The following is a 26,847-nucleotide window of genomic DNA, read 5'->3' as shown; positions in this document are numbered from 1 at the left end:
AGACATGATGGCAGTGTGAAGCTGATGCCTGTCAGAAGCAGACATGATGGCAGTGTGAAGCTGATGCCTGTCAGAAGCAGACATGATGGCAGTGTGAAGCTGATGCCTGTCAGAAGCAGACATGATGGCAGTGTGAAGCTGATGCCTGTCAGAAGCAGACATGATGGACAGAAGCAGACATGATGGCAGTGTGAAGCTGATGCCTGTCAGAAGCAGACATGATGGCAGTGTGAAGCTGATGCCTGTCAGAAGCAGACATGATGGCAGTGTGAAGCTGATGCCTGTCAGAAGCAGACATGATGGCAGTGTGAAGCTGATGCCTGTCAGAAGCAGACATGATGGCAGTGTGAAGCTGATGCCTGTCAGAAGCAGACATGATGGCAGTGTGAAGCTGATGCCTGTCAGAAGCAGACATGATGGCAGTGTGAAGCTGATGCCTGTCAGAAGCAGACATGATGGCAGTGTGAAGCTGATGCCTGTCAGAAGCAGACATGATGGCAGTGTGAAGCTGATGTCTGTCAGAAGCAGACATGACAGTCAAAACCAGACATGATGGCAGCATGAAGCTGATGCCTGTCATGATGGCAGTGTGAAGCTGAAGTATGAACACACCTTGTTACATCCATAAAGGAAATCCACTCTGAGGATGCTCCCCTTCTCCTTTTATCATAAACCATTTAGGACAAATGATGTAATAATGAATTGCTGCATATTCCAGTCAAGTGCCTTCAGACAGCTTTGTTGTGAAAATAATTTCTGAACTGAACTGAATTTATCTTAAAACAGGGAGACCAAGTAACTGTACATTTAGTTCTAGTTTAGTTAAGAGTTCCAATGTAATGTAAAAAGGAAATGGTTAAATCGTGGTCTATAAAGGTAAATCATATTTATGATAGACACCCAACAATTTACAATCAAATCGAATAATTTATCAACTCAAATTGAAATGGCAGTTTTGTAATTTAAAATGGGCATATTTTTGAGAATCTCTTGTGTTTGGCGAGTTTCCATAATACATCTCCGGCCTCATTATTAGAAAGACAAGAACATAGTGTTATTACTATGATAAGGACAGGATGGTCGCGTACTCTTAACCCAGACGCAACACTACGCACAAATTAGTTTCAGAGAGCTAGTAAACCTTAAAATGACATAGTGATCATCCATGAGGTTGCAAACCAGTCATGAAATTTACTTTAGACAAAAACCATTCGCTAGCCATTTAGGATAGTGTGACAGGTCCTCACGAAAGTACTAAACCGCTGCCTCTAACAGGAACACCTCTGAAAGAGGCTCCAAGACAGCGCCGGCCACCGACGGAGCTACAGGAGTGCGTCTACGCCGACACACACCGATATTCATTACATGTTTAAGCTGAGCAGGTTCCAGTTGTTTAATTTAGTTTGTATTCGTAAAACAATAAGGAATTTGCAACAGTTTGAGGGGATTCGTGACGTCTCGCGCCGTTAACAGGTAGGAAAGCGCCTTTCCAACCCAGTTCGGAGAGAGATGCGGATATGTTTTAAAGAAGTGCATTAAAGGAGAGTGTTTCTCCGTCGTTGATTGTCAGGTTGCATACAGCCTGATCCTGAAGGTTCTTCTTTCATGGATTTGATGTCTGTTTGATTGGTCGGTGATGCCCATTTACATCATCGACCGAAAATTTCCAGAGACACCTGGTAAGTAAAAAAAAAAAAATAAAAATAACAACGCAACGGGTTAATCTTTCATTTGTTTTCTTTTGGGTTGATCGATAACTTGTTTTAGTTTCTCATTTGCAACACATTATACTAGATATACTGTTGATTGTAATAGAAACGTTCTGTTATTGCTATTTTATTTAAATAATTCATGCACTACAGTTAAGTATTATTTTAAGCGCCTGCAATTAATATGCTTTCAACAGAACCAAAGACGTCCGTATTTTCCGGTACTTATAGATCTATTAGATGTATTGCTGTAAAGACTACACTCGGTATATGTGCAGTTATATTTGAGTACTTCTGTTTTTGTGAAACATTTCCAAAAAAAACAAACAAACAAACAAACAAATTATTCTAATTATTATGTTAATCTGACAGACCAGAAATGAACACAGTTCAATCGGTCATTCATCCATCATCCATAACGGCGTATCTAGCAGAGGGCATCAGTGAGCCTAGAGCCTAACCCAGCAAAACATCTTGGATGGCATGACAGAACAACAGAATATGTATATACATGTTTATATACGTGTATATACATCAATTATAAAAGACAAACGTTTCAGTGGCTACTTTGTCCTTCACCATGCAAGTACCAAAATAGAAGTTCACCCTTGCTGTAGGTAATGAGTTTAACTATAGTACTGTGAAAAAGTCAAAGAAAATATTTAAAGTTATTTATCTGGGTAGTACATGTATATTTGTTCTGAAAAGTCACAATTTAACAGTAGAACGTATGCAAATTAACAATAACAAAGACTAATAAGAATTTCTTCTGTTCTCCAAAAGGTTACTGATATCTGCTTGGATGGCTAGATGAACACCGCTTCAGTTCCCAAACCTCTGCTCAGGGGCAGCCCAGCCATCCCATGTATTAGTTAAATTTCACCACCAGCTCACATAACTAATTAACTTAAAATAATTTAATAACTCAATGAGGTACTGATTAGCCAAACATGGTGTGTTAGTGGTGAAGTCAAGAAATATTTGAGTATATTGGATAGTGGCTGCAAATACTGGGGTGACCTTAGGAGAGTTTTTGAAATGGTTAAGCTGACACACTCTGACAAACATAAAATCTTTCTTTTACACCAACATGTAGATCATTTAAACATCATTTCCTTACTACCTAAGATTTCTGCATGGTACTCCACAGTACACTTGTCTGCTTGGACATTTGTCATATGCCTAATTGTTGCTACACGTGGTGTATTAAAGTGAGAGTCCTTATCATCTGCTGTGGGTTGAGCTGGCAGATGTGCTGCAGGAATAATCTCTATGGAACACAGAAGCTGCCACTGGGCTGCTAAGCTGCATCGCGTTGGGGTTTCACTTTCAGTGTGTGTTAATTACCATGCAATCAGTCGCACAGCACAAAATGAACCAGCCACCGTACAATGCAAGAGTTGCCAAAACAATAAAATATCTGGAAAACATATTAAACACAGTGGTAACGTCTTTGCACTTTTATGTAAACTAGTTTTCAGAATGCTATGAGGATAAGTGAGTGAGCACACGGCTCTCACTGACAGAGCTGTGTGCATCAGCCTACTTTGGTCTTTGGAGCCCCCACTACCCTGAGCTCAGCATGATGGTGTGAACAGGGGGTGCCACCTTCAGCAGGTCTGACCCATGTTGAGAAGTGTGCCCTTAGAGAAAAGCCTGATGAGGACTGTCAACCGGACGTGTCTGACACACAAGCTCTGACATGTTCTGGCTTTGCCTTCCTAAATTAGACTGTAAAAGGCAGCAGATCGACTTACGGATCAAGTTTTGTGACCCAAAGGTTGCTTCATCCATCCATTCATCCATCCATCCATCAATCCATGTATCCATCCATCCAACTGCTACAGTAAATATTTGTGAATTAAAATGAAACAGATTACAGCAAGTTGGCATGCAAATGAGGGACGGATAATGCTGAGGATAAACACACCTGATAAGCAGTACAATATCTTAGTAACCAGAGCACACGCGCAATGCACACGCGCAATGCACACACGCAATGCACACACGCAATGCACACACGCACACACTGAGCTCGAACTGCCGGACAGCTGTTTGGCTTTGGGCAGTTTTAATTCTTGTGGAATTCAGTGCCTCGTATAAATATGATGTATGAGGTGTTTTCAGTGCTCCCTCAGTGAGGTAACCACCTCAATAGGTCTTTTGCACAACACAATTCTTCTATAACAAAAATGGGAAAAAAAATGTCATCTTTCTTTCTGACTCAAATAATACTGTACGATAATGATAGGTAGAGTGACGGAACTGAACTGTCTTGCTTAACCCATGTTACTTAGTAAAAAAGCAGCTTCATGGTTTCTTGTAAATGTTGTATATTACCACATACATGACGTTATTATTAATGCATGCACAAGGGTATAAGGACACACACCCACACACGCAATCGCCAGTCAACCACTGCCATGTTGACATTTCTTATAGAACCCAAACAGTTCTCTTTGTTTAGCTGGCTCACGACAACAGGAGCAAAAGAAGCTGTATCTTCATAAAGAGCAAACTACAGGAAGCTCAACAGTGCTCCTCATATCTTGTTTTTCCTAAAAACAAAAGTAGTGGCTCAGAGACAAAAGCCCAGCTCACCACTGGGTCCTTGGGCTATGTTGCAGGGCTCATTTTTGCATTCCTCCAGAGGGGTCATTTCACACCCAGGACCTGATCTTTCATCTCCACAAGTAGGTTAGTATACTGGCAGGGGACATCAGCACTTATGTGTGGAAGAGGATCAAGGGTTAATGTCTGTTCAGACCAGCTTCTGGGAATTGTGCTGACTCTGCGTTTTACAGAAGAGGTACAGAGATACAGAGATGAGGTGGCAGCAGGTCGCAATCCAACTTCAAAGTGGCAAGTAGCTCTTCCTCCAGTTTATTTGAGGAAAGTCCAACAAGCGGTGCTGCAGGATCTGAAGTTTTCCTTTCATTTTGCAGCAGATCAGTTTGCCTGTTGTCTCTCTTTCACCACAGGTGAATTTTTACAGACGGCACCTGAGGGTCAGCTGAATATGGCGGAAAGCTGTACGCCAAAGGCAGTGAAGAAGCTCCGCTGGACGTCCCTGGAGATCGGCTTGATTACCATAGTATCACTTCTCTTCATCGTGCTGGTGGCTCTCACTGTCCTCTTTGTAACCCAAAATGGAAGTAAGTGGGGGCTCACTGGTGCACTGGTGTACGATGGTGCTCCAGCAGGTAGAGAGTGCATATAGTAGCCTTCCACAGGACAAACAGATCTATGCATTTGGGCTAATTAGAGAATCAGGCTACAAGCCATAATTAACCGGACAGGAAATGAGTATGGCGATAATGGCCCCGGCTGTTCCACGGTAAATATGTTGTAACACCTCCAGGTGCTGGGTAGATGTATAGCAGATGGTGGGTGGAAAGCAATGTTGTGCCAGCCTGAGTAAATCATGGTACTTAATAAATGTTTCAACAGCTTTCTGAGACAGAATGCAAATGCAGGGGGATTTCTCTGCATGAAGCCCCGCTCTCCACACGAACGCAGGAGAACCTGAGAGAGAAGCAGGGCGGGTCTCATTCCACGCCATGCTAAATCGAATCACACAGAAATTGCTGGACAGGTTGTTAGACAGGGTGTGGTGATGTTGTTGTCCACTGGTGGCGGTCAGGGTGGGTGAAACCCTGCTGGTTCTTGCATGCCGCCTTTAGGTCGCACCTCCACGCTGCTCACTAATGAGGCGGAATGGCAGGTATTTCTCTTTCAGCGGGTCATTCTTCCAAGTGCTTTGACCGCTGTACTTTTTCGATTGTCTACAGATGGCGTTTGTACGACGGCAGACTGCACCCGTTCAGGTAAGCCAGCATTGTGCAATTATTAAGTGAATGGTTTCATTCCCCGTAGTACTCCTTCTCGTTAGGATTATATTGTTGCATTTGCCTGCTGAAATAGAGCAAGCTTTCCAAACAGCAGGCAGTGTAACTGTTCTAGAACCTCAATCAGTTCATAAAGAACATGACTGCTGGAGAACTGGCCCAGGGGAGCTGGGCCCTACTGTTCCTGATCATCACTGGTCATATCACAGCCTCCCGGATCATCGAGAACATGGATCCCAGCAAGGAGCCATGTGATAACTTCTATAAGTACGCCTGTGGGGGCTGGTTGAAGAAGAACATCATACCAGAGACCAGCTCACGTTATAGCACTTTTGACATCCTGAGGGATGAGCTGGAAGTGGTTCTGAAAGGTTGGTAAAACATCAACTACTCATTGGTCAATCATTGACATGGTCAGAGAGATTAACAACTATATTGTAATAAATTCTGTATTAGTTAAATGTACCATGTGACACAGAGATGAAGTATGTCATCCAGAGCTGGTGCTGTACTGGTTTTTCTAGCTTGCTAGGCCAGGTCTTCTCAGTTCTGGCAGCTGATGTACTAGTGTACACCCATGACTCATGTTGTGACATTCTACTTTCTTACAATCCAAAGAGCTTGAGCAAGCAGTTCTAGTGAGAATGTATGGTGGGGTGAGATGTGCCCAACCTTTAATTGGTTTTTCTTGCATAGGAAATGTGTCACTGCATATTAAATGAGTGAGATAGTTTAAACTAGAAATTTGATGCTGTTGTTTCCCATGACCAAGCAGATGAGGTTTAAAATGGAAAAGATGATTCTTCTCTGTGTACCTTTGACTGTTTCTGGCTTTGCGATGCATGTGATGTCGAACCTTGGATTTTGACCGCTGCTTAATCAAGCAAAACTTGAGTGAAACTTGACCCTGCCTTTACTCCAAGTGATTATCTGTGTTCTGTAGATTTCTGTTTTGAGCTTTGAGTGGTTTGGAACTATATGACTAAAATCAAAGATGAAGATAATTGGCTGGTGTCCACAATGACAAAAATGTAGACCAATTTTAATTCAAAGAAACATAAAATACCAGAAAGTAGAAATAATTGTAAAGCTGTTTTTCCAATGCATTTTGTGTTGATTCTAACCAAAATTACACAATTATTATTATTGAATGTTTCATATTAGGATAATCAGTCCAGTTTTGCACAGAATGCTTATTAAAATTCTTTATAATGTAATATCACAAATTTTAATTGGTTACCCAGCTGGCAGATTGAGGCTACTGCTAACTTACATAAGTTATTGTGCAAGACTATCAAAATCTACAGTACATGCTGGCATGCTCCGAAATAATTTGATAAACTGACCGGGAGATTTTAATTATGGCACTCTCCCACCCCACAAATTAAGCTGTGAGGCTATAGAGCTGTGTCTGGGAGCAGCTTTCTCTACAGATGAAAGGAAATACCCACCCACCCCCCTTGTGTTGCAAAATGCATTGAGGAACAGGTGTGTGCATGCAACTGGGGACATTAAAATCAGAAGGTGACAATAAAGAGCTTTACTTAAGGGATTTTAAAGCACAGAAATGTAGCCGCTTATGTGTCATAGACACCTTGAACACAGTGGTTATGTATGTATCTCCCTTCTCTTATTTTCCATGAATAAGGTCACGGTCATTTGTCATTGTTTTATGGTCATGCTGCTATTGGGACATTTATAGTTCCTGTTTAAAGTTAAATTATATTTCAGGGTTTAAAACTGAGTCAAAACTGTACTATTATGAATAGGAATCCTCTGTACACAAGGCTGAATAAATAAAAGATAAAAGTCTAGAGATACATATAAGGCAAAGACATGGAAGGATAAGTGAGTAGGTCCGTGTGATGGAACAGACTATGACTATTTCAGTGAAGGCTATGACCATGGATGTAACAGGAAGAGGCTATGAGACACTTATTCTTGGAAAGAGTTTACGATTACAGAAGCTTACCAGCATAGGTTCACCAGACAGTCAGGAAGGACCAGTCTGAATCAGCAAGGAGGTTTTGAAGCTGGAGGGGTTCCAGATGCCCTGACAGCAGGCAGCCCATAATCCTATCATGCACACATGATCTGTGCCCTTTCCAGGAAGCACCCAATTGCTTCCCAAGTCGTGGCTCTAATTAAAGTTAAATTGGAATATAAATAGTGAAGCATCAGACTTGTGAAGCGTGATCCTGCACGCTGTAGTAGGTCACGTGGGCTGCAGGGGGCTGCAGGACATTTAGGGAAAATAAAAACTGGAAAAATACAAGAAAGAAAGAACGGGAGCGAAGGGACAGGTCGGTCCTGTTCAGTAGATATTTTCTGTGACGTACTTGCTTACCATAAACACCATGCCTCTTCTTTCTGGTATCCTTCCAGAGTGTCACACAAACATTAGATTCATCACTTTTCCCCTTCAATCAAGCTTCTATTCATTTATCACTCATGAGAATGGAAGAGGCCTTATTATTTCTCAGTGTCATATTACATCCTGATGGGATGCCAGTCAAATGCAAGACCTAGATACATTTTAACATACAATCATATTTAAGGGTTTAGGTTATGGGAGGATAACATGCCACCTGAAGGGACTGACTAGCGCTATGAAAAGCAGCTACATGAGTGAGGTATAGGGTGCCCATCAAATGTAAAATAAAATGGGATCAGCATAGACATTGTGCTAAACTCTGTTTATTCTTGTTGTTACAGGTGTGCTTGAAAGGTCTGACTCAGTCAACAACAGCGCCTTGACCAAGGCTAAGTTGCTGTACAAGTCCTGCATCAATGAAAGTAAATTAAACATTGTTCTATTACTTCTAATTCCTTGTCTAATTGACTCTTCCTATTTTTAAATGCATTTTAGAGACATGAATTCCAGCTCCTTTTGGTGTGAGTTTTTCTTCCTGCTTAATGTTCAAATTGTCAGATTGAGTTAATTTACACTTTTATCATGGATTAGGGCTAGCTCAGTGGGATTCAAATCCCACCTTTGCTCTGTGTGGGGAGTTTTCCCTGGAACGCCTTTCACTTTCCTCCACAATCTGCAGGCTAATTGGTGTCTCTAAATTGCATGTATATGCCCGGTGAAGGACTGGCATACTGCCCTACGCTGCCTGGGATAGATTCAAGGCTTCCCCATGACCCTTTCCAGAACAAGCAGTTAGAAAATGGCTGGATAATGGACGAGGAATTTCTAAAACCTGCAGTATATTTTAAAATCAGTTTTTAACTGAATGGAATAATTCCTGAATGAATAAAGATTTGATTGTACATATGATGAGAAACACTGTTTTGTTACAAAAAATAAAAAATACACTTGGATTTTCTAACAGGCACAATTGAGAAGAGGGGTGGAGATCCGCTATTCAAGATGCTGCCCATAATCTATGAGTGGCCAGTGGCCACAGACAACTGGGACAGAGAATATGGTGAGACAGGCAGACATTTTTACTGAGAGGCACTGGCAGTATCCCCAGATCACTGACCATGCTTATGTTCCATCACTGCCACAGGTGTAAACTGGACGTTGGAGGACGCCATAGCAAGGCTGAATGAGAGATATGGAAAACAAGTGCTTATTAACTTTTTCGTTGGAACTGATGACAAAGACTCCAATTCCCACATCATTCATGTAGGTTGGGGAAAAATGCAGTAGTTTTTCTGACTTGGTTCACAGATCTTGTGAAATATCTTTATAAAACAATGCTTGTTTTGAGCTCCTGGCTCCAGCCTAAAAGTTTTTTGTTTTTTTTTACCTTTTTTTCCAGTTTGACCAGCCTGGACTGGGTCTTTCTTCCAGGGACTATTACGTGTGCACTGGCCCTTATGAAGAGGTAAGTCTCCAACAGCTTCTCCAGAAATGTGCCTGCATATTTGAGCATCTGCAGATTGTTTACCTTCCAGGGTAAAACAGAACAATCTACTACAGCCTCAATGTGGTGGGCCCTCTGTATTGATTTCAAAACTTCTTTCTCACGCCAACATCTGGTAGGACCTCAAACAGCTCACAGTGTAAACTTTACCGTGAAAAAAACCATAGTCTTCTGGTTAGAAAGAAGATCCAGAGGGCAGAGGGACTGGAGGAGGGAAGGTGGTTATTTTATTAGCACTAGGGGTGTAACGATATACTCAGCCCACGAGACGAGACACGATATTGGGTTCACGAGAACGAGACGATATCTTAACAATATTTTAAGGAAGATTTCAAAGAGGAAATTGGAACTGGAAAAATACAAGAAAGAAAGAACGGGAGCGAAAGTAAAAAACAGAACAAATATCTAGCACCATAAAATATTTTACCACAAACTCAAATGACAGGCTTCTCTCGTATTTGACTACTCAATTGAATATAAAGTAGAATATAAATAAAACAATATAAATAACAAACATAAAACATTTTTTATGTTGTCTTCCCCGGTGCAGTGGATTTAAGTGAAGAGCTATGATGGTTCTGCAAATGCCTTTGCATAGTAGTAGTGTTAGCCGCTGTGTACGGCATTATTTTCCTACGATGCTTACATATGGTTTGTGTTCGTCGTCTGCCACTGTTTCGCGTTTATATTTTCTGCCGCGTACCCAAAATGCGGCCACACAAAAGATTTAAAAGTGTCTGGGGCATCTACTATGGTAATTTCGTCAAACGCCGACATGCTTACATCAGCTGATTTGCAGCGCCTACGCGAGACTGCTTTTCACTCCGACGAGAAATCTCATCATGTAATATCGACACGACACGAGCAAAACATGAACCCAAGAGAGTGGGGCTGTTGCTCCTAGACTCTCTAGGTGTGTTCCGCAAAGTAGGATTTCTCAGTTAGCTGGGTTAATTTAAGCTACAAGTCATGATTGTCCAATAAGAGTTTAGTTAAGGAGCAATCCTATTGGACAATCATGACTAATAGCTTAAGTTAACCCAGCTAACTGAGAAATCCTGCTTTGTGGAAGACTCCCTCTCCCCCTAACACAACAAGCCTGTTTAATCCTCGTTAGGCAGTTAATTACAGGTGAGTGGAGGGGTTTTCCCCTAGGGCTGCCCCTTCCCTGAAACATCCACACTGTTACTATGTCACATGTAAATACTTAAAATAATTCAGATAAGTGTCATTGCCAAATGATACCCTATATGGCCAAAAGTATTGGGACACCTGGCACCTAAAGAAATTTATATGACATCCCATTCTAAATCCCTATGCATCAACATGGAGCTATAACAGCTGCCACTCTTCTGGGGAGGCTTTCCACACAATTCTGAAGTGTGTCTGTGGGAATTTTTGCTCATTCATCCAGAAGAGCATTTGTGAGGTCAGGCACTGATGCTGGACGTGAAGGTCTGGGTCACAATCTCCATTCCAGTTCATCCAAAAGGCCTTAGATGAGGTTGAGGTCAGGGTTCTGTGTGGGCCAGTTAAGGTCTTCCATACCAACCATGTCTTTATGGACCTTGCTTTGTGCACTGGGGCATAGTCATGCTGGAACTTCCCCAAACTGTTCCCACAAAGTTGGAAGTATGGAATTGTCTAGAACAGGGGTCTCCAACTCCAGTCCTGGAGAGCTACCGTCCAGTAGGTTTTCTATCCTACTTGGCTTCTGATGAGCCACACCTGCTCCTGGTATTTACCTGAGAACAGGTGTGGCTCATCAGAAGCCAGGTAGGATTGAAAACCGACTGGATAGTAGCTCCCCAGGACCGGAGTTGGAGACCCCTGGTCTAGAATGTCTTGAAGCATTAAGAGGTCCCTTCACTGGAACTAAGGGGCCTAGCCCAACTCCTGAAAAACAACCCCATACCATTAGGGCTGGTTTATACTCTATGCGTGCAATGCGTGCGTTTACACAAACGGGGCAGCTCCTCATACTTGCACACGTAGTTACATCAATCTGGTGAATTAAAGGTATGGCGTTTAATTAGTGCCAAAACTCGTGCGCATAAAAACCATGTGCCCGTATATGCGCTCGCAAGCAGAAAACCCATCCTGTCTACGCGCTCGCGTTCGCTGGATCCTATCTACACTCGCTCGCTCGACAGGATGAATTTTGACACTTTGGAGGCGGGAACAGTAGCTAATGTCTCCGCTCCTTTGATTGTTTTTTTTTTAATATTGACTATGATTGGCTATTTGCTTTGGTAGAAGATGAAGATAACCGGTCAGTGACATGCAATTCAGCTACGATACATTTGCTTTGTCCCATGGTGCACTGCCTAAATCACACTTTACAACTTATTTATGGATTAATTTGTATCAACTAACTGTCAATATTTATGAAATGGAGCAATGGCATGTAATATGGATACAATGTAATAATAACTATTAGACAGAAAGTGATCTTGAAAATCCAAGAGGTGTGCATTGTCCCCCAGAGGCCACTGATGAAAGCACACTCCATAGGACATGGCTGTCCCATTTTGTTTCAGAGCTATTGCCCCAGTGGCATGTAATATGCATAGTAGAATCCATAAATATTAAAATTGCAAAGCTTGCCAAGTTTTGTTTCCTACAACAGTATAAATGTTCTAGCAAAATATAAACTCCCTGCCCTTGGCAAATTGTATCACCAAGATTTCTAAATACCGGAACTGCATGGAAAAATAACGTTGTTTATGAAAATAAAATTTTCAAGTAAGAATTTCATTGTACTTTGTATAAACCCTGCTTTGTTATTTGATATGGTCTGCCACTTTGTGGCTGAGTTTTTGTTGTTCCTAGAAGCTTCCACTTGGCAATAACACCACTGACAGCTGACCGTGGAATATCTAGCTGGGAAGAAATTTCACAAACTGACTTATTGCAAAGGTGGTATCTAGTGCTGGGTGGTATACCGGTTCATACTGGAAATCGTTTTTTATTATTTTTATGACATGATTTTTTCTTATACCGCAATACCGGTTTAAATAGCCTACACAATGTTCGGAAAGTGGCGCAGCTGGAAACCGTTTAAGGGGGGACCTTTTTCACTGCTGCACCGCTAAAAATGTACCGCGAAAGATCAGAAACGGAAGGTATAGCTGACGCTGGAGTTGAAAATAATGAGACACTGGGGTTGTCAAAAATTGATTCTCCGATACTCATTGATATTAAAAATTAGTATCCGATTAGATACTCATTTTCACCATTATTGATACCAACAGTGCGGTTTTCGCCTCATTCGCCACACTTCACACAGTACCACTACAGCGCACACGCGCACACTCCCACAGCCCCTCCCCTCCTCTCAATAGCCGCTGAACGCGCTCGCACTGGTTAACACGCGCATTCCGAGTTGGCCGAACATGGCGTATGCTGCAGTTGAAGGCACTTTGCATGCTGCTTTAGTAAAAAAAAGAAAAACCCAAAAGTGCCATTTGGAAGTATTTTGCAGACGAGCATGGAAAGGCTAAGGATGTCGATAAGTCTCTATGCGAACAGTGCTACAAAGTTGTGGCGACGAAGTCAATTGCAAGTAGCACGTCAAACTTGGCGAAGCATCTTAACTGACATGCCTTTATGAGAAATTTCACGACGTCAGTAAAGGTCGCGTTCCAGCAACACTGAACTATTAAACACTTATCAAAAATATTAACTTGGCCGGCGCACACCTTAACATTAGCTGTTTATCTATAAGCAGTTAGCCAACAAACACGTTAGCCATATGTTATCATTAAAGTAGCGGATAGGCGCTATGGCTAATAACAAAACAATATAGATAATGTGGGAACAATGCAAAAACGTAAAACAAAAATGTGTCCTGTAAAATCCTGTAAAATGTGGTAAACGGCCGGTCATACTTAAAAAAAAAAAATACTGTCGTATACCGTGAAAGTGATATAACTGAAAAATACCGTGATATAAATTTTTGGTCATACTGGCCATCTCTAATGGCATCCTATGACAGTACCACACTTGAATTCACTGAGCTCTTCAGAACAACCCATTCTTTCATAAATGTTTGTAAACTTGACTGCAGGACTAGGTGCTTGATGTTATATACCTGTGGCAATGGATCTGAATGAAACACGTGAATTCAGTGATTAACAAGTGTGTCCCAATACTTTTGTCCATATACTCTATGTAAACAAATACTGGCAAATCAAATGATTCCTTTGGGTAGTAGCCTATCATCCTTGGCCAGAATCAGTTATCCTTTCAATTTATTTAATTTGTATTCCCATTTTAGTGTTCGAATGTCCATATCTGTTCTGTGCTTTTCCATGTTTATGAATGGAGGCACAAGTTATTCACTGATGGGATTTTCCCCCAGGAATCATTAAAGTATATTGCCTGGACTTCTTATCATACATGCAGTTTTATTTGCTGATATAGCAATACTTCTACAGTAAAAATTATTTAGCCAAATATAGCCTACCCGAGCTCCACTCCAGCCTTATCATCCTCTCTTTTCCCATGATTCACTGCTGTCACCTCTATGGCCATTCTTTTGCAGGCATGTCGAGCATATGAGCTCTTCATGATTGATGTGGCCAAGCTGATGCGTACTGACCGAGGGCTCAGTGTGAATGAGAGCTTGATTGCTCAGGAGCTGGCCGGTGTGATGCAGCTGGAGAAAGACATCGCCAATGTAACACGCCTGTTATTCTCTGTGTACATGGACACACACACACACACACACACACGTTTGTATTCATCTCTTTGTGGGGACTGCCCATTCATTTCTAAGGGAAAAACCCTAATCCCAGCAATGATAACCTTAACGCCTACCCAGCCCTGACCTTAACCATAAGTAACCAAACAAAATACCAGACTCTTTTGTCATTTTAATTTTTTTCATTGCAGACACAGATTTTTATAAAGCTGAGTTTCCCCTTGTGGGGATCGAAAAAATTGTCCCATAAAAACAGTTTTTGTCATTGTGAGGACATTTGCTCCCCACAATGTAATATCTACATTGTCCTGACAGCATCAAAATAACAGGTTTTTATTACATCGTGGGAAATATTTGGTCCCCACAATGTAATATAAACGTAATCCACACACACACAGATTTAACAGTAAGTTACATTTTGGTAACCATTTCTTTCCCAGGCAACAGACATACCAGAAGACAGAAACGACCCAGTTCTCCTTTACAACAAAATGCCATTGGCTGTTTTGAACACCAATTTCTCCTTGGTGATTGACTCTAAAGTAAGAAGCTTCTTCTTACACACTGAGCGGCAGCTATAATAATCTATTGTAATCTATAATAGATCTTACTCCTCTTTTTGTTCTTCCTGTTCTCCATCCGGTATACCTTTTTTGCAAGCATACTGTTGTCATACTTGCATTTACTCAGTGTTTACTTTGAATACTTCAACAGGAATTTAACTGGACTCAGTTTGCAAACAAAATAATGGAGACTGTGAACATTACAATAAGCGAAGATGAACCTGTGGTTGTATATGCACCAAGGTACCTTACAAAACTCAGGCCCATCCTGGAGAATTACAGTCCCAGGTTTGTAACTGCACTCCACTAACACCAGCCTATTCACAGAAAGCAGACAGACAAAGGAACTCAATGTGACCTTCTTTTTACATCTTTTGCAGAGACATACAGAATTATATTGTCTGGCGATATGTGATGAACCTGGTGGCTGGTTTGAGCAGAGCTTACAAAGACACAAGAAAAGCCTTCCGCAAGGTATGTGTGCCTCTCCACAACTAGCTTCCCATATGATTAGGGCTGAACGCTAAGGCAGCAGGGATTCTAGGCTTGTACAAACCTGGTGACAGCGTGGGCTTTGAGAGACTGTTACACTTTGACCTCTTCCCATGTCTTTGTCTGACATACATTAAAGTCTGCTTGTTATGAACAGCTGGATCATGAATAGATTCTAATCTCTAATAATAGTGCAGTATTGAGATAAACAACACTGGACTGAGCTTATAAACACTCGATTTTAAAATTAAAGAATACAATCATAGATGAATTCTGGGTTTAGCATGGTTAAAATTGAGATATAAATAAATGTTTCTTGGACAAAAGGGATATATGATAATGATATCATTACAATTATTGAGTAAGCTGTATTTGGCTAGATAATTTTTTACAATACTTGTACTGCTATATCAGCAAATAAAACTGAATGCATGATAAATCTGGGCAACTGGTGTTACTGTGATAAAATCAATAAATACCCATGAAATTTGCCCAGCAAAAACAGAGCATTAGCCAATCTACAGCAGACTCAATCAAAATGCAGTTTATGAAGAACTATCATTTCTGTAAGGATAGTGGAAAGTTAGTAGTATTTTTTTATCACAAAAGAGCCAGCTAGCTCCACTCCAATTTAAAATGGACACATCTCCCTCAATTTTTTGCATGATCTGTATGAATCGGTTATAAGATTGATAATTGTAGGTTAGAGCTTTTCTTACAGGATTTGATACTATTCCAACGCCCTACAGGCTATATATGGAACTACATCTGAAGCAGCTGTGTGGCGCCAGTGTGCTAATTATGTGAACAACAACATGGAGAACGCAGTGGGTCGGCTGTATGTAGAGGAGGCCTTTGCTGGGGAGAGCAAAGATATGGTCAGGAGTGTGTGTATGTGTGTGTGTTTTAGTGCTTTATGAGCATGTCTTAGTATGTTATAGTACTGTCATTGTAGGGACAATATTCACATGAACACCATTTTTCAGTTTGGTCATCGTGATGTAATTTCGGCATAATTGTGCATAGGTGCACCACTGTAGCCATAATGTGTGTGACACAGGCTAAGTCTGTCTTCAGCTGCAGCCTTAATATACCTGTAGGTTACCAATACGTTCCATAGCCATGTTTCCTAAAATAATCTCCCAGATTATTTTTTGTATACCTTCCGAACATGCCACATTTCAGTCAGAAACCCTGAATCAGGACTTGTTTCCTATATTAGGAATAAAGCCTTGATAGTGAAAGTGATCATAGCCTTGTGTGACGTGTAGCACTATTCACTTAATCTGCCCGTAAAACAGCCTTTCACTATAGCACTACTGAGGCTCAATCAACATGTGGCTGTAATGAGTATTTCACATGGCTAATAGCTCTACTCATGAAAACACAGGATTGTTTTATATACAGATGATTCTATTCATTATGTTTAATGTGCTTATGCAATGCATAATTAAACAGAATGGCTCCAACCTGAAAGGGCTTTATGGATTACATCACAAGAGGAAAAAATAAAATAGTAAGATTTTTCTATTTATCTGGCCAAGATGGATGAAATGATTGCTGAGATCAGGCAAGTTTTTGTGAATAATCTTGATGACCTTCCCTGGATGGACAAGGAGACCAAAAAGGCAGCAGAAGAAAAGGTGAGAAATGCAACCTATAATAAAATTTCTATTCTTGGTCTCATAGACTTTGAGCCCATACCTTCCATAAAAAAGCAGCTTATTTAATAAAATTAAAGATAAAACAACATTGTTTAATGAAATCATTAATGTGACCACATAGTGCTACAAAAATACTTGGCTCTATTCTCTGCTCTAAATGGCAGGCAAGGGCTATTCGTGAGAGGATTGGTTTCTCTGAGAACATCAGGAATGATGAATATCTACACAATGAGTACAAGGACGTAAGTTGGAATCTTACAAGACCAAGAACCACTAGGGCGACGGACATGTAAAACATCTATAACAGAAAATAAAGCATTACAATCACTTTTTAATGCTACAGTCTTATAGTATGGTACATAGTACCAGAAAATTGAGCTTTTGCTATTTTATGTTTTTGTTGTTTCAGTTGAGCTACAATGTACATGAGTATTTCGAGAACATTTTGAAAAACCTACAGTATGGTCAGAAGAAACGACTGAAGAAACTAAGAATGAAAGTTAACAAAGAAGAGTAAGTCACTGTGCTGGATCTGTAGGTACCCAGGTCACAGTCTCTACTCAACAGGACACATGTTCTTTTCCAAATACCGGGGGAACTTCAGCATGACTGTAATCTCAATTGTTTTTTTTCTGTTGCTGAAAAAAGATGGATCACAGGAGCTGCCATTGTGAATGCCTTCTACTCATCAAGCAGAAACCAAATAGGTATGACATCACACCATTTACTCTTTCCTATAATGAATAAATTAACTGGCCTTCCCAGTTTTTGCTAAAACATGAATGGTGGGTCAGTTTGGGCTAATGAAAGGTAGAATGTACCTACCTGACATTACCTGAGTGTACAGCTAGTGGGCGCAATGGAGCGTTCTTGGTTTGCACATAGCTCCATGTGGGCTGAGGGTGTTGGCTGTAAATGACATCGAAGGCCCTCTTTCCCACAGTGTTCCCAGCTGGAATCCTTCAACCCCCCTTCTTTGGCAAAGGTCAACCCATGTCTCTTAACTATGGCGGCATTGGAATGGTCATTGGCCATGAAATCACTCACGGCTTTGATGACAATGGTGAGTGAAGCTCTATGGGATTACATAAAAATATGTGTTTTGCAGCACAAAGTTTGTTACATATTTCAGAGTACTGCTTTTACCTAAAATGTACAGGCACCAAAAAGCTGGTATCCTATTTAATCTACACTATGCAATGTAGGGCTAAATATCCTTTGTGGTCTGTGTCTGAAGTTAATACAGGACAGGAATGTGTTGAACGGATATCAGAAGAAATGTATATCTGAATCTTATTACACTGTAAGAAAAGGAAAAAAAAAATAAGATTATGTTTTATTAGAACTGTAAAAACAGCACGAGTAATGGCATATGATCATACAAATCACCGTTTATAGGCTGGTAAAAAAAAGACCAATCTTACAAAGTGCTGACATTGGAGTTATAATGCATGGCCGACTTTTTACTTTTCATAATTTTTGTCAGGATTTCATTTATTATAAATACCATTCTACCTATATTTCATATGATTTTCCTTACACTGTTAATATGGCAAAACCAATTTTATGATAAGGTGCTGTACTGTTAATGTGGTACAAAACTCAGAAGACTTCTTTGAGAACACAGCAGAAAATGTGATGAGTCAGTAGGAGTGTGCTTCATTGAACAGGCAGGAACTTCGACAAGGATGGAGACCTGAAGGACTGGTGGACCACAGCATCTACAGAGCGCTTCCAGGATCTGTCAAAGTGCATTGTCCATCAATATGGAAATTTCTCCTGGCATATGGCCAGTGGCCAAAATGTAAGGAAGCCACCCTCCACATGTCACCTCATCCTACATTTCTTACAGCAATATGCCAGAGGAGCTGCTAGAATAAATGAAAACATTGCAGAGAGAGACATCTAGACATGCCCCCCACCTGCTTATGGTTCTTCCCTAAAAGAACTACTCGAAAGCAGACACATTTCCCTTATCATGGCATCGTGATCACTAACAATGGTGTTCTTCCGCAGTGAGCAGAGAGCTTAATAGTTTTTCCTGGTATAGGCAGTGATTTCAAAACACACAAAGAAAACCCCAAATGACAGTTTTTGTTCCCCTATCTGTGCACTGCCTGTGTGACAAGATCAATGGGAATAACACCCTCGGAGAAAACATCGCAGACAACGGGGGCATCCGACAGTCATATCAAGTAAGGACAGCACATCCTAATGTCTTTTCCCTATGTAAGAATATGGCTCTAAGAGTATATTATAAAACTTTTACATTTAGAAAGTCTTCCTTAGATTGATTTTCCCACTTTCATATTATTACAACAGACCTCAGGTATTTTATAATTTGTAATAATTTACCCTACCCAGTTTCATGATTGCTGATTCAATCCGCTTTATAAGCATGTTTGTGATGGTGGTCATGACTATTAAAATTACCAGCTGGAGCTGGTGTGGAGAGTAATTCCTTTTGTCACCATTTGATGATGGAAAGATGGATTTAATCTGAAAACAGTGCATGCAGACAGTTTCATGGTCTCTTTCCTGGACCTTAAGGAAGGAGTCTGCGGTTTGGATTCCACATGAAGCTCTGGGGCCTGTTTCACAAAGCAGGATTACTTGCTTAGCCAGATAACTTGCCAGGTTTAAGGTAGTCTGGGCTAAATGTAAATTGATGAAAATAAGGTCTATTTAGCCCAGACTACTGTGCGGCAGATTTGTTTTCATGTTTCAGCTGGGTCATGTCACATTGTTTGAAGAAATATAATTCTTTTTTTGGCAATTGTTCTAAAATACAACACATTTACAATACAGTGATGTCCCTAATCAACAATCATTAAAGAATGCAGAACAGAGACAGAACAGAGTGGTCACTTTTGTCTCCAAGATGGAGTTTGGAGCATTGCAGTTCCCCTTTGCTCAAAGAGACCTTTTTCGCCCAAGGATCTCTAGAGAAGCAGGGTCTGAGATTTTCAGACAAAGAGCACCCTGCTTCATAAACTTGATGAGAAGGCATCTGACTATGATGACCAAGGAAGTTCAAGGTGTAGAAGGGATCTCTTCCTTGTGTGGTTCTCGACTAGATATGTTGCTTGATGTTTCAGGCCTACCTGAACTACATAAACAAACATGGTGAGGAGGCACCTCTACCTGGCATTAACCTGAACCACAAGCAGCTCTTCTTCCTCAACTTTGCCCAGGTAAGTGCTCACAGGACCACATTAAGGCAGGTCTGATAGTGTAAACCAAGTGGGAGCAAATGTAAGGAAGGATCGGGGAAGAACATCATCATATAAAAACTTCTAACACTTCCTACTTAACAGAGGTGTTGACATTCCTGAAATAGTGGTGATTTGTAACTTAAAATATACAGGTCTCCATCTAAACAGATTTATTCCCTCACCCCCATTCTCAGGTGTGGTGTGGAACTCACAGGCCAGAACATGCTGTTAATGCTATTAAGACTGATGTCCACAGTCCAGGCGAGTTCAGGTCAGGCTGTTTTGTCTTGGTATCAGAGCAAAAATTATAATGTGAGAATGAAAAAACTGGAGAAAGAACATTCTATATTTTGTCCTCTACAGGGTACTGGGATCACTCCAGAATTTCCCAGAGTTTGCCGAAGCCTTCAACTGCCAAAATAAGTCCTACATGGTACCTAAGAAGACATGTCGAGTGTGGTGATGAACCAGAAGCATGAGATGTGAGGAGAATCTCAGCTTTTCACTGACTGCCGGGCACTAGGAAAGGGTTAGCAGCAACCCACAGTCCTCCAGAGGGGAGACCAGGGCCTTCAGATACTTTCTCCATGAACAGTGTCCCCACAGGGACCAGTATTCTCTCAAATTTACATTTTATGTATCACATATAATTGATCTAAGTATGCGATTTTCTCTTCCTTGAGGTCAGTTGCAACCAAGCAGATCCCAGTATATTATTGCTCTGCAAATAGTTCAAGAAAGATTTATAGTAATGAGCAGGGATCTGTTGTTGCACATCACATGAGAGTAAACTATGTGATGCAGCGGTCAGATAATAGGAGCACATAAATGTACAACCAGGGTCCTGCAGGAACAATTTGTTTCTACAGAAACTCTACTGAATTCAGTTATTGTGAGGACAGTCTTATATGTCAAAAACTAAAAGTCTGGAACAAATTAGCATAAATATTTTTATGTGGTTGATATAAAGTCTTAACACAAATACAAAAATATCTAACGGATTACCTTTATAAGATTTTATTTTTGATTTGCATCTATTAAAATAACTATCTGTGGTATGCATATTTTCAATTAGGTCAACATGCATACAATATATATTGTTCATGCAGATCTTGTACATGTTCAGTTGAATATGAAGGACTTGTTCCGTCATTTGCTTTTTGTGATTTATGATTCCTACAATTTCCAGGGCTGACACAAACCAATCCTTCATAGCACAGTAGTCTGCTTATTATGATTCTGGCTATGTTTCACCATAGAGCTTAGCCACTGTTTTGTGCAAAACTGAGCGTCTTTACTCATGTATGTATGTGTGTGTGTGTGTGCTCTTCTTTTCTTTATAAATGTAGAGACTGGAAGGCCATATGACTTATTTAGCAGTAAAGCAATGTCTACACCAAAGGTTCTCAAGACCCCTTCCCTCCACATTCTGTTTTCAATTCAATTCAATTCATTTTCTATGGTGCATTTTCACGTTACATTACCTCAAAGCGCTTGACATTATCCCTACCCATAGCCACCAGAAAGTAAGCCAAAGGCAGCAGTGGCATGAAAAGCTTCCTCATAGGAAGGAACCTTCGGTGGAACCAGACTCAAAACAGGAGCCCATTCTCCCAATTTAAAAAACAGAATTGTTTGTAGTCCAGTTTGTATCTGGGCAGGCAGTTGAGGATACTAATTCCTTTGGTAGGATGGAAGGCTGGTGCTGTCCAACAGCAAGCAAGAAAGCATAGGCAGATGTGTAGGCAGGGTGGGTGGGCAGAGAGGGAACTACCCATCATCAGGAGCTCTAGGGTGGATTCTAGGGATGCACCGATTGCATTTTTCTTGGCCAATCCCGATTGGCAATTTTTAAAAAAAACCTGACCGGCTGATAGTGATCTTGGCCGATTCCAGTTTTCTTAGTTCAATAATAATTACCAGACTATACCTTTTTAACACTGCTTTAGTGAACTCTCTACAAGCAAAAAAATTCTAATAAACTTTTCAAATAAAAATGGCTCCACAAGAGTCGAATAAAATTGGTTGTTCCAAATGTTTTTGGCAGTGACGTGCACAGGTGCTCTAACAGAGGGCATGGCCAATCAGTACTTTGAGGTGGTTAAAAAAGATGGTTGTGTTGTCACTTGTACAGGACCTTTATAAAGTTTGCAAAATACAGTAGATTGGTTCGAATCAGATTTCGCAATTACAAACTATTTCACACAATCAACCAATTTATGCAACAACGCACCTGAACAGTCTATGCACCGTGTGTTGTTTACTTTGTGACACAAGTACAATATTTTCAGCAGTAGTAGTAGTATATAAAGTTTGTTGGTTTGTTTTTTTCACCAACTTAGCTACCTGGCTAAAAAAGATCAATTAAGTTATAAAATTTACATCAGGGCACTTAACTGAGATCGATTGAGACAAATAATTGACAAAGAAGTGAGATATATAGACAGTGCTGATATGTTATGCAGGCTGAAATTGCTTTGTTTCACGTCAGTCTGTTTTTGTTGTGGTACTGTTGCAGCGTCCGGACACACAGGCATCACGTGATAGGTACTTGCCGGTTTGTTGTTATAATAATAGTGTGAAGTAGTGCACATGTAATGTACTATTTGCCTCACTTGTACGTCGGTATGGACAAAAGGGTATGCTAAGTAAATGTAAATGTAAATGTAGATGTAGATGTAAATGTAGATGTAGATGTAGATGTAAATGTAAATGTAGATGTAGATGTAAATGTAGATGTAGATGTAAATGTAGATGTAAATGTAGTGCTGTATCTCGATTCTTACAATACCTCTGAACTGTGTACTGTGGATGCAATTGCAATTGAGTATCATAAAATATCGCCATATCGATCACCACTGGTTGGTTCAAAAAGTACTTGATTGGCTTATAAAATCAGCCATATTTAGACTGATTGGCCGAGTGCTGGTCAGTGCCATTCGGGATGAAAATGTGCCATTTCCGGTCACTAGCCAATCGATCAGTGCATCCCTAACAGAATCCCCCACGTTGTAGGGAAGAAATGAGCAGTGTGTTAATTAAACTGGGCGACCTGAGTGACATTATGTGGAGTAATTTGTAGTGCAGTATGCAGATAAGGTGTCTTTGGCAGGTCTAATTAACTATGGCAGCTTAACTAGGCAGGAAAGGTGGGAGGGAACACAGACATGAAAAATCCCTGAACACCAGCACTCATGTGACAGGTTAAGCCAGAATGAGAGTACTGGACACCGAGTTCACACAGAGTCAATGACACTGATCCCCAACCAACTCTGTGTCTCACACTGTAATCCTAGCTGGGGGTAAAAGTTAGCTATTAATTTTGTCACCATATGTTAGACTAAACAAGTGAATTTTCAGCATTGGCTTTCCATACCGTGAGTGAGTCTGAATCTCAGGCGTTTGCTGGTAGACTCTGTAACATTATGCTCTGCAACCAAGATTGTTCCACACTACCTACTGCCAGGTAGCCCACCCCACGGAGAATGGAACAAACAAGTGAGGTTATACGAAACTAGAAAGACTGCTAATGTTCTCTGGTGATAGACCATCCAGTGCCTTATAGGTTAGCAGTAATACCTTATAGTTGATATGAGACCTAACCAGAAGCCAGCAGATTGATGCTAGTACAGGGCTAATCTGCTCACATTTCACAGTCCTTATTGGAGTTTGTTTAATGATGCAGAGGTGCACGGTGCACCCAACTAATAGTCCAGTCTAGAGGTTATATAGGGGTGTACTAACTTTTCTGCATCCTCAAGTGAAAGCATTGTTCTACATTTTGCAATATTCCTCAGATGGAAGACAGCTGTTTTAACCACATTTGTATTTATGTGTTAAGTATAGTGGTTAAGACACTTGCCTCTGGACCAAGAGACCGTGGGTTTGAGTGCCACCTCTGGCACTACCATCATTGGGTCCCTGAGCAAGACCCTTAACCCCAATTTGCTCCAGGGGGACTGTCTCTGAATTCAGGAAAAAAAAATGGAAGTTGCTCTGGATAAGAGCATCTGCTAAATGCTGTAAATGTGAGCATCCAGAGAAACGGTTCAGTCAATTGTGGCACCGACCTTAAACCACTGTGCTTGCATTGACTAGGCAGCCATCAAGCTTTATGCCATCAACAGCACCCTGGGCTGTCCTAGGGCCCAGTAGTAACACCTCTCTTTTGTCAGGGGTTAACAGAAGGAAATTACTGGTCATCCAGCTCCTAACTTCAGGCAAGCATCCTCTAGTCTTTGACAGTTGTGATAGTTCATCTGTTTTTACAGTTATGTATAGCTGTGTGTCATCTGCACAACAATGAAAACTCACACTATGTTTCCTAATAATATCACCAAGAGGCAGAATGTACTAGGTGAATAGTTTTGGACCCAGGAGAGAACATGGTGGGATTCAGAGGATTCATTGCTCACATGGATGAACTCAAACAGTCAGTTAAATATGAGCAGAACCAGAACAATGCCTGCCCTTTAACACCAACCAAAGACTCCAACCTTACCAATAAAATATCACAGTCAACAATATCAAATGGTGCACTTAGATCCAGTAGGATCAACAGGGATATTCATCCATCATCCTGGCCATAAGCAAGTCATTCATGACTCTCAATAGTGCAGTTTCAGTACTGTGATGAGGACCCCGATTGGAACATTTCATTAATGTTGTTTCTTTGCCAAAAACAGAGGGAGCTGACTAGCAACTACATTTTTCTAAGATTTTAGAATTAAATGGATGGTTAGAAATGTGTTTATAATTAACCAAATAACTGGGATCCAGATTTGGTTTCTTGAGGATGGGTCAGACAATAGGAACTTTGAGTGAATTTGGGACATACCCCAGTCTTAAAGATCTGTATTATATTAAGTAATGTGTTACGTATTAGTGGTGGAATCTATTCAAACAGCTTTGCAGGTATGTTATCTAACAAAAAGATTGTAGGTTCAGTAGATCAGAATTCAAATATCTCCTGATTTATTCTATCTGACATAGCTGAGCCAGATATCTGAATGTCATGAACAACCAATGTAACACTCCGAATAGTCTCCCTAATATCAAATGTCATCAAAAAACACAATAAAATCATTGCTGCTATGTGTTACTGGACCCTGCGAGTCCACTGTTGCATGATTACTTGTCAGACACGACAGTTACAAATAGGAATCTGGGATTGTTTTTGTTGTTTTCCATCAGCCTGGAGAGGTATGGTCTTAAGATAGTGAATATCTGTATGTTAAAACACTTCATTTCCAGGCAATCAAAAAACCTCTAACTTGGTGATATTCCTTTTGCATTCTAGTTTATGTGTGGCTTCCTTAGACTCACGTGTTTGGTCTGTATACCAAGGATGTGTGTATCTTGTCGTTAAGTTTTCTTCTTAATGGAGCAACACAGTAAAGTCTGCTACCAAATGTCTGCTCAACCATTTGGAACACAAGTTCCAGTTCAGCCTCACTACTGGCCTTGTCTCTTCGTGTATAGTGTGTTTAATCGAGAATTGCAGCAGTCAAAGCGCTGATCGAACACCTGAAGTAGTGCTTAGGAGCCGACAATGTTGTTGCCCTTGTCTGAATCTCAAACATCACCAATGCATGGTCTGAGATAGCAGAGTTTAGTGGGAGAATGTCCACGTTCCACAGAAACACCACAGCTAAGAACCAAATCTAAAAACCTACAGAATCTAGAATGGAGATGAAGGCTGTCCTGAGAAGATTACTATAATTTTCCCTATGGATATTAAAATCCTCAACAATGAAAATTTTATCTATATGTATGATCAAGCTAGTTAAGAAATCAGCAAATTCCTTTATGAAGGGGCCAGGAGATCTTTAAACAACCATAATGACATTTCAGGAAGGGTTGCATGTCGCTACGCCTGTCACGTTAAATACCATCAATTCAAATGTGTTGAATTCACACCCTAATTTTGCAATCAAAGATAACAGCAACACCATCACCTCGAGATATCTGGGCTTATATACATATAAGCATACCCAGGAAGAGCAGACTTATATAGAAGAATGTAGTCATTTTGCTTAAAGCGAAGTTTCTGTTAAGCATAATTTAGACCATGATCAGTAATGTAATCATTTATAAGCAGTGCCTTTATAGCTAATGACCTCATATTCAATAAATCCAGCTTTATATTTATGTCGTGTGTTACGGACTCCATTGTAATATTTATTAAGCTTTCAAAGCACATTTTATGGCAAACTGTGCCTCCATGCTAGTTTGTCCAGGAAACAAATTTAAAATTTAAACTGAAAACGACCGTGTTATTGCTAAGTAAGTTTATTGGTGGACTTTTAAGATTTATATTCTTCCATTTTCCTTTACATTAGGTCCTCTCAGTTAAAGTGATTCACTGCCATACAATAGCACTCTGTCAAAAAATATATAGCTGAAGTGTATGGATGTATGGTGTTTTCTTTTGCAGAGTTCATTTTTTAACGTTTGTCTAGTTTTATACTTGATTTTCACTGACAGGTAATCATTATTATTCTGGTCAATTTTCACATGAAGCAGCTTCCCTCTGCATCTGTCGTTCTGGTAGAGGGACAGTCAGATATACCTCAGATGCCTGTATTTAGATACTTTTTAATGAGCATCTTCAAAGAAATTTTATTTAATAAATTCTAAACAGAAATGTGTTTTGTTTGTTCTTTGACTATGTCCCAGTTACCATCAAAGTTTTTTCTCCCATCTTAGGGGATACAGCAGTCTTGTGATCCATGACATCGCGAACATGAAAAGCAGATGTTCGGTATTTGCAA

The 26,847-nt window shown here is 40.4% G+C and overlaps 1 protein-coding gene across 6 annotated transcripts; it reads left to right on the top strand.

The window, feature by feature from the left end:
• The first annotated feature begins 1,047 nt into the window (after positions 1-1,047).
• Positions 1,048-26,720, top strand: LOC111849128 (neprilysin). Of its 6 annotated transcripts, none has more exons than XM_023821747.2 (24): positions 1,048-1,473; positions 1,571-1,679; positions 4,691-4,864; positions 5,501-5,536; positions 5,767-5,928; positions 8,273-8,353; positions 8,896-8,991; positions 9,076-9,194; positions 9,331-9,396; positions 13,982-14,116; positions 14,581-14,682; positions 14,855-14,991; positions 15,084-15,177; positions 15,945-16,073; positions 16,740-16,838; positions 17,024-17,101; positions 17,269-17,372; positions 17,508-17,566; positions 17,803-17,922; positions 18,530-18,663; positions 18,989-19,054; positions 19,958-20,053; positions 20,269-20,335; positions 20,438-26,720. In XM_023821747.2, exons 2-24 carry the CDS (start codon positions 1,637-1,639, stop codon positions 20,551-20,553), a joined length of 2,313 nt encoding a protein of 770 aa, XP_023677515.2. In that variant the 5' UTR covers positions 1,048-1,473; positions 1,571-1,636; the 3' UTR covers positions 20,554-26,720. The 6 variants fall into 6 exon arrangements, with proteins under 6 accessions (XP_023677515.2, XP_023677525.2, XP_023677552.2 ...); XM_023821757.2 differs by having other exon boundaries at positions 20,269-20,345; XM_023821767.2 differs by lacking the exon at positions 1,048-1,473 and adding an exon at positions 4,337-4,571 and having other exon boundaries at positions 1,610-1,679.
• The last annotated feature ends 127 nt before the right edge of the window (positions 26,721-26,847 follow it).

The sequence above is a fragment of the Paramormyrops kingsleyae genome, chromosome 17, assembly GCF_048594095.1.
Source record: "Paramormyrops kingsleyae isolate MSU_618 chromosome 17, PKINGS_0.4, whole genome shotgun sequence".
Lineage (NCBI taxonomy): Eukaryota > Metazoa > Chordata > Actinopteri > Osteoglossiformes > Mormyridae > Paramormyrops > Paramormyrops kingsleyae.
Note: the sequence above shows the minus strand (reverse complement) of the source record. Positions and strands in the feature narration are given on the sequence as shown.